At 36.8% G+C, this 11,424-nt stretch overlaps 1 protein-coding gene across 1 annotated transcript in view; it reads left to right on the forward strand.

Annotated features, from left to right (window-relative positions):
* Positions 1–10,035, forward strand: part of TRAPPC10 (trafficking protein particle complex subunit 10) — a 45,872-nt gene extending 35,837 nt beyond the window's left edge. The window contains exons 15-23 of the mRNA XM_054383081.1: positions 629–770; positions 2,602–2,760; positions 3,888–4,117; positions 5,395–5,495; positions 5,947–6,073; positions 6,881–7,051; positions 8,185–8,362; positions 8,777–8,971; positions 9,749–10,035. Of these exons, the coding sequence (XP_054239056.1) occupies positions 629–770; positions 2,602–2,760; positions 3,888–4,117; positions 5,395–5,495; positions 5,947–6,073; positions 6,881–7,051; positions 8,185–8,362; positions 8,777–8,971; positions 9,749–9,987 (1,542 nt within the window). The 3' untranslated portion in view covers positions 9,988–10,035. The remainder of the gene's footprint in view (positions 1–628; positions 771–2,601; positions 2,761–3,887; positions 4,118–5,394; positions 5,496–5,946; positions 6,074–6,880; positions 7,052–8,184; positions 8,363–8,776; positions 8,972–9,748) is intronic.
* The last annotated feature ends 1,389 nt before the right edge of the window (positions 10,036–11,424 follow it).

An 11,424-nucleotide genomic window follows, 5' to 3' on the forward strand; every position in this document is an offset into this window, starting at 1 on the left:
AAATAGACTCAAGAATAAATATACTAGCAGATGTTACAGATTAGCTTTTTAGAATGTTATCAAAAAACATCCAGAATTGCATTACTCAGGCCTGGGGAAGAATGTGAAATTAAATATGTATGTATTTCACACAGGATATGGGATGGGGAGTGTGTGAAATCCATAACTCGAGCTGAAATGTCTTATATACAGATTTTATGAATGTTAGCCAAAGATGCTTCCTAAATATAATTTCAGTACTCAATAAATGTATTTTAATATATGTGGCACTTCAAGAGAAGGAAAAAACCCAACCAACAAACAAGACAATAAGCATCCCAAAACAATAATTTGAAAGCAGAACTACTGTATGATTTATTCTGATTCTTGGGTACTGTTCTGATTATTGGCATTATTGGTACCTACAGTGTTTTTTCCTGAACAGCCAGCACTTGAGAGCTTCTGTCTTAAGGGAGCAAAAGGTGTAAAAAACGGTGTCAGTTACTCAGAAAACAAGTGTGTTGTTTTAATTTCCAAATGCAAAGTATCTTGGATTAAAATGAGATGAAAACACGCTGTTCTTTAGTAGGGAGTTTGTTCTAGAAGTATTTCCTAAACTGAAAAACCCCTTCCAATGTTTTCTTCAAAGGTCAAAGAACCTGGGACATACACGCTCAGGCAGCTGTGCACTTCAGTGGGAAAAGTACAGTTTGTCCTTCTCCATATTTACCCAATTGTGCAGTATGATGTATATTCTCAGGAGCCCCAGCTAAAAGTGGAACCAATGACTGGTAGGTACAGTTCCTGTGCTGAAGCTGTTCTGATTGCTATTGTACTTCCTTGGCCTACAGAAAGTGTTTTCTGGCTTGAATATTGCTCAGAATTCTTTTGCCTTATTCTTTATGTTTCATCTGAAATACCTTCTCATTTTTTAAACTATCCATCAGGTATGCTCTGTCATTAATGGCTAATTTTTAGCATAACAGTGCTTGGCTCTGAAACAGTGTTTAGAACATCAATTTGAACATGAAGAGTAGATGTAGATTGGATGTTAGGAACAAGTTCTTTACCGTGAGGGCAGTAGAACTGGAACAGCTTGCCCTGGGAGGTAGTTGAGGCCCCATCCCTGGAGATATTCAAGGTGGGGCTCAACATGGCTCTGCAACCTGATCTAGTTGAAGATGCCCCTGATTACTGCAGGGGGTTTGGACCACTTGACCTTTGGAGGTTCCTTCCAACCCAGACTGTTCTATGATTCTATGTAGGGTGACTTAAATAACAGGTATGATTTGAGCTGCCACTGTGATGATGAGAATTGATACTTAAATTTGTAATTGTCTGAGCTCCTTGTTGGTCAATTCTATGATACTTCAGTCTCTTCGGTATTTACAAGAAATGTGTAAGAACTAGGATTCTCTCCTGGAGGTGATTAACATAAACTTATTAGAATTTAATACTGAATACATCCATTGGTTTGATGAGTGGCTGAGCACTGTATTAAAGTTTATAAATGGAAGTTAATAACAATTTTGTTTTCAGACGATTAATGCATATTAACTCCTCAACTGTCTCAGTTGTGTGCTGTCATTCCTGTTACAGGGGTTGCAATGTGTAGCAAAGGAAGGAGAGGCATATTGGGCATTAATCAAATTAATGTATGAAATTGGTGGTTGTGATTCAGGTATTTGAGAGTCTGTGTGCCTACTGGCATTTTTATTATCTTAATAATGTAAATACAGCATGGGGATATGACTGCCATTGTAGGGGCAAGAATATAAATCATAGAATCATAGAATTGTCAGGGCTGGAAGGGACCTCAGGGATCATCTAGTTCCAACCCCCCCTGCCACAGGCAGGGACACCTCCCACTAGATCAGGTTGCTCAGAGCCACATCCAGCCTGGCCTTAAAAACTTCCAGGGATGAGGCTTCCATCAGCTCCCTGGGCAACCTGTTCCAGTGTCTCACCACCCTCATGGGGAAGAATTTCTTCTTAACATCCAATCTGAATCTACCCACTTCTAGTTTAGCTCCATTCCCCCTAGTCCTATCACTACCTGATACCCTAAAAAGTCCCTCCCCAGCTTTCTTGTAGGCCCCCTTCAGATACTGGAAGGCCACAAGAAGGTCTCCTTGGAGCCTTCTCTTCTTCAGACTGAATAGCCCCAACTCTCTCAGTCTGTCTCCATAGGAGAGGTGCTCCAGCCCTCTGATCATCTTCGTGGTCCTTCTTTGGACATGTTCCAGCATGTCCATATCTTTCTTGTAATAGGGGCTCCAGAAAAAAAGATGTTTACAACTGGCAGAAGTTGACAAAAAGCTTAGTAAATTATTTGGAATTGCTATATTTCACTGTCAGAGCTACAGAGTACATGAGCCAGCCAGTCTAAGCCATACAAGAAACAGTGATTTTGGCCACTCAAAGTTGAAACAACCAGTTTCTCCACACTGATGTGTCTGAACTTGGTTTAATGTGTTGCACAATACCAAACCCCCCCACCCTTTTGTTACCCTAACACGTGGCAAACTGTCTGGAAATGTTCCTAGCAAGCCTTAGCAGTGCATCTTAACCATTTAGTGGTGAGTACTGGAATCTGTTAACAAATTCTGCCTCCTCCTTCAGATAGCCTTTTGGCTGGCATTCCACAAAAGGTGAAGTTCACAGTGACTACTGGTCACTATGCCATGAAGAATGGGGATACCTTGCAGCTCAGCAACGCCGATGCCATGCCCGTTCTGTACCATCCAGAGAGCAAGGCAGTGATTTATTCCAATACAAGAGGTAAGCTATGAAATACGAAGTTAATAATCTTTAAATGGCTGAAAATTCAGCAATCCTGAAGTAAACATGTACTTACAGTATTCAGAACACCAATACTGTCTTATTCAATAGCTGTTACTAAGAACAATTCTAGGGACTTGCAGCTGAGTATCTAACTGCAGGAAAGGTCTTAATCTTTCACCCTTGAAGTAGAAGTATGAACTTTTCAGCAAACATAGCTGCACAATTTTTACTTTCTTTGAAGTTCAGTAGACATCGTGAAACTGCTGCTGAGGTGAGAGTCTGTCATGATTCCCAGGGGAATCGTGGTGGTCTTTTATTGCTTTGTGGGCTCTTTTTTGACTAGATCATTTTTATTGTCAAATAGTTACAAGTAGATTTTTAAGTAGTGTTCTGTGTAAATTGAGCATTACTTTTGGTTGATGTCTCATTTGAACAGATGACATCCCAGTTCTTTTTTTTCTGAACATAAGTGCTATATAGTCTCCTCAGTTGCTCCAACACAAGCAAATTTTACATAAATGAGCTCAGTTTTGAAAGGTTTGATAAGATTAAAGGAGGCTGCACAGCAACAATCCATGTGTAGTAATTTAAAGATAGATGATGAGTGGTAACCAAGAATACTGATGCATGTGTGTTCAGTAAATCCTAAATTTGCTTGAAGTGAAATTATTGGACTGAAGAAGTGCAAGATTCTGTTAAAACTTTAAAAGGTGTCACATGATTAATTAAAGAGCTACTTTAGCCTGTTGGAAAGTTGTTACCAAATTGTCCTCAGTTCATTATTGAGCATGGAAGGGAATACTACTACACAGAATGTGGTGGTTACCTTCCTGCAGTTCAAGAGGGATAGAGCATTACTACTGGGGAGTTGTGAACAGCAGAGATATTTAAGATGTGTGGATTATAGATCATTTGAAGAGGTTACTGTGGAGATATGCAACATGTTCCTCATTGCTGTTTTTGCAGGCTTGGAGGTCTTGCTGGGAAATGGTTATGGCACTGTGTAGTTTTCTATGACACTTAGCTTTTTAGGCTAATGTAATTACTTCCATTTTAAAATGAAAATTGGAAAGGGATGAACATGTTTTAAGCCTACCTTTTCCCCCCATTCTACACAACTACAGAAAAGATCTCAGAATCATCATTAAGGATTCAGTCTTCTGAAAAGATCACAAGCATAAGTTTGCCAGTAGCTCCTGCATATCATGTGATTGAATTTGAACTAGAAGTCATGTACTTGCCATCAGCCACAGAATCTGCAGCGGAGAAAGAAAATACTACAAATAAAGAAGTTCACAGAAAAAACAAAGAGAAGCAGAAACAGGACAACTGCATGGCTACTGTTGACCAAAAAGTAAGATGAAATGGAACATTTTAGGAAATCTGTTTGATCACAGATGAATACATTTCACAAAACAGAAGTGGAGGGGGTGGAGGGAAACCTGCTTGCATTAAGCTAATTTTCCTTTAAAAGATGTGCATGCAAGAATTATGGGAAATGCTATCAATAGAAAGGAAACATAAAAATAAGCAGACATATACACTGTGTTTATTACCAACTGTTCCACTGGCTAGTAATCTGTGACTTAGTGTTCTAGCACTCAGTTTATACAGGATTAAGGATACTTGGGTCCTTGTAAAAGGTGTCATGGTGGTCTTTAAATACTTCCTTCTGACTTCTAGGAAAGATACTTTTTCTACTTGCAAAGAATCTGTACACTTTGTTGAAGTACTTAACACTGTAGTGTTTCAAGCTGTCACATTATTTAGTTGGAGATAACTTTCCTCTTTAATTTTCATTATGAAGGGGGAATAAAATAAGTAGTATAGAAAGCAGCTCTTCAGCTGACAGCAAAATGCTCTTGAAATCATCACCTTTCACAGTGTTGCTCCTTGTGAAATTGACCAAGTGTGCTGCCTGCTATCCTTGATTGTGAAGAATGGGATAAAAAGGAATAGCTATAGACTAGCATCACTAAAATGTGATGTGATTAAATATTTAAATGTTTTTTCTCTGCATATAAAAATATGTAATTAAATATATGCTTTACAATTGCAATAATGGAAGCTCTCACTTCAGGAGAAATCTTCAGGTTAGGTGTGCTGCTTATAGTTTAAACAAATATACATATTTTTGATTTTTAAATTTTGAGCTTGTATTTAATATATTAAAGTATTATAAAAACTATAATTATTATTATATAATATATATTATATAAGTATTATAAAAATTATTATAAAAAGATGTTATAGCAAATTATATGATACTCACCTTTTACCACATTATTGTATTAAGATGCTATTGATATTGTTAGTGTCCTTTCACCTTTTCTTTCTTCTATTCCCCTTCCTGTATTTCTAATCTTCAGAACTTGGAATATCAGTTTCCACAGGAAAAGTATCTTTGAGATTTCATATCCCACTCACAGGAAAATAAAACCCCAGTGTTTTGTCAGCTTAGCTTTTGACATACTGATTTATTTATTTTCTTTTTTACTTTTGTTTTCTCTTCTTGCCCTTCTGGATGCATTAGATATAGACTTGCTGAGAAAAGTTCTGCTTACAAATAAGAATAGAAAATCATTATGCCAAACTATTATGAGTAAGAACTTTGTTCTCTTTTTCCTTTAGGTAACCATTGATTGTCCTTGGTCAATTTACTCCACTATTATTGCATTAACATTCTGCATACCTTTTAATGCTAAGCATTCCTTACTGTCAGCTGGCAAACGGTAATGTACTCATTAAGTATTTATTGTTTATTTCTTCTTACAAAATATGGACTTGGAGTTTCATAAATTATATTTATAGCAGCCTGGTTGTTGTTTTGTTTTGTTTTAATTTGGACTCTTGTTATCTTATATAGCTCCCCATTGGAAGCTTGTACATTTCTTCTAATGTTCTTCCATAACAATACAACAAATCTGTGGTTTCAATTATTTTGGAAATAAAACCACAAGATAAACCAAACTAGTTATTTGCTTTCATTTAATAAGAAAGAGGATGTTTTCTGTTTTGTTTCTACAGACTCCGTAAGTATTGAGAAAGACATTGAAAAACATAAAATACAGCTCCCATTCTGTTTTTGTTTGAGCTGTGCACTGTGAAAACAATTTTCTGGACATACACTCTCTCAATGTAATTATTCAACTTTTGTTAAACAAAGTGTGTCATATTTTTCAGGAAATACGTGCAAGTCTGTGTACAGAATTTGTCAGAACTCTGTTTCCAGCTTTCAGATAACCGCCTAAAAAATTCTGCTGACTGTAAAGATTTGCAGCTGGTACCTCTGAACCCTGAATCTCAACAGGTAAAAGATATTTACATGGTGTTTCATGAGCTTTGCTGGCAGCACAGCTAGGTGAAGGCTCTTGTTAGAGAAATCATTAGCACTTCTACACATACATTTTTGTACTAAGGCTTGATAGCTGATGTTAGGTCACGCCTTTGTAGTCTTCTGAGTAATTTTGATTTATAAAGATGCTTACAGGCATTTACACCTGTAGATCTTAGATTAAATTCTAAATCTTGCAAAGGTTATTGGGTATGTTTCAAACTTGTCCATTTGCTTCATGCAAAGCATTGCATACCTGCTTGAACAACAAATGTAATGTCACTAATATCACTCTTAACATTTAATTTGTTCATCCAACAGCTACAGATTGTCATTGGCTTTTAAGAAAAAAATCACATCCATGATACAGCTGTAAACTAGTTAAGTTGCACAAGTCCCCTCAAAGTTTCTTGCTGCCTTCTCTCAATATACTAAATTGGTCATTCTTGGTGCCCAGGAGAAGTGTATACAAACATTATTAATACCTTTCTTAAATTTGACTTGTGAATAAAATATTTTCACATGTACTTGAGTGTGAGTTCTCTTTTGAAACATTGATGATTCTGACAGTGAAATGCATCCCTCCTTTTAATTGATGTGCCTTGTTTAAAAAAAAAAAAAAAAACAGTTATTTTGGTTGTGTATTTTCCCTAATTATTTATTTAACACCTGACAGGGACTTTGTTTTAATAAACTAATGCTAGAACAGACAAACCTGTATGTGCATTTCCACTCCATTCTCAGAGGAAAGGAGGAGCTAATGCTTTAAACGTTCTCTTTCAGGTCATATACAGTAAGCAATCAATATTCTTTGTATGGGAATTGAAGTGGACAAAAGAGCTTCCTCTCTCCTTGCAGTGCCTGTTTTCAGTAAGCTTTTGTCCAGCTACCTCTGAAGAACAGTCTTTCACCCTGAAGCCCTTCACTTACAAATTCCAAGTGGAAAATTTTTTTGTAAGTTCTCTTCTAAATGTAGCAGATGTTAACTGAATGTGATTTCCTAATATACGGAGAGGGAAAGTCAAGAAACTGCTGTTTCCTTAAGGAGATTGATACCTCCTTGGAATCATTGGAGAGGCAGTTTATTGGGATGCTACAACTGAAGCCTCATATGATGTGGTGAAATCATGTACTTGCCACTGGAAGGGATGGGAGGGAACATAACACTTGTGCAAGTGTCCAGGATCTTTTTTCAGAATTTTTTTCTGTGCTTTTTTGCCTTCCTAGGCTTGTGTCACAGAGAATGTCTTTAAATTACTGAGCTGTTTTTCTCTGCTGCCTTTAGATTCTATTCTCCAAATTGCGATTTCCAGAATCTCTTTGCTATTGAAAGCATTTGAGTTGTTTTTTGCAGCACTGGAGATGAGTTCTTCTAATGAAATATTTAGGGGTTTGTAGGCCATTATCTTTAATGTTTCTTCTTTCCCTTTATGGATGAACTTTCTATTCCTTTGGTCAGCCAGGAAGCTTGTAGGCTAGATACAACTTCCTGTTAAAGGAATTCCATTTAATCTCATCTCTAAATTCACTCTTGTGTTACACTTTTTGTTGCTTGGGTGAAAAATAGAAGCCTGAGAAGACTCTTTTGGTCCTTCTGTCTGTTTTCAGTGTTGCTATGTTTTCTACCTGCTTACTACAAGCTGGCATTGAACAGTGTTCACCTACTGGCATGTAACTAGCATTTGTTAGCACCTGCATCAGCGTCCTTCTGGAATTTTTAAGAAGAACTAATGGCATTAAACAGTGTGGGGCTGTTGGTAGAAACTTAATTTTGTATTAATTAAAAATTACTTCTTTGATAATGTGGAAAAGCTGAGATAAGGTACAAAAGTAGAGAGAGAAATGGTAAGGCTGCTGCTGGCACCAAAAATAGATTTAATCAAATTCAGTTTGATTATTTTCTCAAGCTTAGCAAGATAATAAAGTGAACATTACTTACATAACTGAATCCTGCATCAAAAAATATAGTAGGATGCGGATGTTAAATGTAAAGTTAATTTAGCAGTGTATCAATTATCCAGTTCAGTTTAAACACAAATAAAATGCCCCTTTTTTCTTGGTAACAGCACTGTTTTTCTTCCTGACAGACACTGTATCGTGTGAAAACAGAAATTTTTCCACCACTGGGGGCAGAGTATTGTAAAACAGGCTCCCTCTGCTCTTTAGAGGTGTCAATCACCCGACTTGTTGACCTTTCGGAGGTTGACAGAGATGAGGCATTAACAGAATCAGATGGGTATTGCACAACAAAACTTATGTATGAAGGTAAGAATATTTTTCTTAGGTGTATTGACAAAATTCTCCAGTAGTTTTGTCTTGATAATGACACCTGCCAGACTTTTTTATGGCATATATTCTTGTATTGGGAGTATGGCTGCTCAGTAAAGCAGCTTTCCTTTTGATAGACTAAGAATATTTTGGTTTTCCCCATTAATATGTCTTTAAGGGGAATAGAAATGCTGTTCAGCCTGTATGGATACTTGCTTGAGGTCTGGTTACAGTCCCTTTTATGTAGGGCTATTTTCTTAATGTGCACAGCTCTTCACACACAAAAGCTGGTGGGGCTTTTAGGTATTTCTAAAGCACTGATTTAAAAAAATGCTCTAAAACTATATTGACTGTGTGTTTTTCATTTTTTTTAGGAAAGATATTTATAGTCTTTGTTCTTTATTCTTGCAGTTGTTGACAACAGTAGTAACTGGGCAGTCTGTGGAAAAAGTTCTGGAGTGATATCTATGCCTGTAGCAGCTCGAGCAACTCACAAAGTCCACATGGAAGTGATGCCACTGTTTGCTGGATATCTGCCTTTTCCTGATGTCAGATTGTTTAAATACCTCCCTCACCATTCTGCTCACTCCACGCAGCTTGATGCTGGTAAAACTATCTTGACTACATGGCTACTTACAGAAATGGTTCTGCTTTTCCTGGGTTCATGTTTAAAGGGAACAAGGCGAGGACACGTTGACCAAATACTCATTGGTCTCTTCATTACTTATCTTCATTCATAGTTCTGATTTGAAACTTACAGTGTGGCTATGATGGGAACTTTGAATTTGGGGTTGCAGCCTTTATCTGGCAGGAGGAATAATTAATGCATTGTTTTCTTACATTTCCTTTAAACATTATTGTGGCAATAAGTTGTCACTGGATGTGTAATCAAGTGAAAACTATCTGATAACTCCCTAATCCTATGGTTTTGTTGTCAGAAACCTGCAGATCTACTGTGTCTTCGGTAGTTTTGACCCCCTCCCTGAGTTTTTGACAGGATTAAGTATGAATTAAAAGAACTGATGAAAAGTTGGGGAATAGATGAGGAGTTTAAATTACTACAGCCACTTATTTATCTGTACTGTTGAGTACCCCCAGTACAGGCAACTTACTGTTAGTCAGTGTAGCTCCAGAAAGTGACAGTGTGTACCTTCTAGACTGTGATAAATGTGAGGTAATGCTACTTATATTTTCCTTAGAAACCAATATAATCAATTCTGTTATATCTGCTGCTGGCCTAAAGTGTGCCCAGACCGTTACCTCAGCAGAGATGAACAGTGACTGCTAACAATGTGGTAAAGTGACTGTGTCTAAACTGCAAAGTAATTTTTAAGTTATTTAATCACTTCATAGAATAAAACTGTGGATTTTTGTTTTAAACAGATAGCTGGATAGAAAACGATAACCTGTCTGTGGACAAGAATGTGGATGATCAAGCTGACAGCAGCAGCATAAGGAGCAGAGGTAGCTTGCATTCTGCAGCCAGTGGGGAACATAAAGGTTTGCCAATGCCCCGTCTGCAGTCCTTTTCACCGGGTCAGGTCTTCAACTGCAGCACGGGTATGCAAATCCTTGTCATTCCCAGCAAGGATGACCACGTTTTGGAAGTCAATATCACGTGACAGCTCTGTATGAAGACAAGGAACACAAAACCCATTAGAAACTGGATACGAAAGCACTTTACAGGATTATGACCTGATTAGTCTTTGTTGTAACCTTCTAACTCTTAAGGAGACCTATGGCACTCAACATGTACTGGCCATGGAAGCACCAGACAATTGTATCAATTTAAATGTACAGTGAAGCTTGTGTCAGCTAGTTTATATTGCCACTTTAGGATGTTTTTGTGTAAGCTATTGGGTTTTCTTCCTTCAATCACATCCTGCATCACAACACAGGGCAACAAAAAAACAAAAAAAATCCAAATATTTAGACCACGTCTTTATTTTTGTTTCATGCTTCCTACATATTTTAGAATTTAAGAGTTGGATGATGTAATTATCCAAATCTTGAGTTTTCATGTACTAATTTACAGGCTTTTCCACACAGGTGCCAGAAACACAACACAGCATACAACAGCACATTACTGGTGGTTTTGTTTTACCATTGGTTCCTGCCATTGCAATTTTATATTAAACTTCCATCATTTATTTGCATACTTAGATGCATGGAAGAGCTACTGCTATAAACAATCTTAACTGAACAGATTTCCTTAATTTTTTTGAGGCTTTCTCCTTCACAGAGTAGACACTGTGATGTCACATATTATATAATTTTTTGGTTTTGGGGTGGGGGTTGGATCATCCTCTTGCATAGTTCTTACCAAAGAAAGATACTGATAGAATAAATTATTTGGCTTATTGAGTTCCCAGATTAATTTCTTTTATTACCATTTCCAAGTGGCTTGGTTTGTTGTCTCAATTTTTGAATTGGGGCAAAAATTTCAATATGATGTGATACTTGAACAGTCAACCTTTCATCATAAAGGCTTAGTGTAATTAATATTGATTAGAGGCCAGACTTCCACATTCGTGATGGAAGAAAGAGGTTGGTTTGATATAGGAAAGCTTGCAGATGTAGAATAATTGTGAAGCAAAGCTAAAACATGTAACTTAAAGAATTTCATTATTTATATCCGAAATGTAAATATAAAAAATGTACAAAAAAAAAAAAAGAAGATGTAATTTTGGTGAATGTTGCAAATCCACCTGTGACTGGAAAAATTACAACTCCTTCTGATGTCCTGCTTCAGATATTGAGACTTGTGCATTTGATGTGAGAATGACCTTTTCTACTTGCAGATCTATAATGGTGCGTTGTCAACAGACTCCACAGAGGAAAAATGTCCCATATCAAATACTTGTCAGTAAAGCTAAAGCAAGGAACTGCTCCTTAGACAAGTTCACTGTTGTTATTATTTTCTCAACTCAGGTTCTTGTAAGTTATTAAGGAGGAGAAAAAAACCAAAAGCCTCTTTCCAAAAAGAATCACAATTAAGTTTATAAATTCATTGATAGCCTGAACTGGTCTAAAGTTTTTTTTTTTTTAATTATTATTAC

The sequence above is a fragment of the Indicator indicator genome, chromosome 1 (genome assembly GCF_027791375.1).
Source record: "Indicator indicator isolate 239-I01 chromosome 1, UM_Iind_1.1, whole genome shotgun sequence".
Classification (NCBI taxonomy): domain Eukaryota; kingdom Metazoa; phylum Chordata; class Aves; order Piciformes; family Indicatoridae; genus Indicator; species Indicator indicator.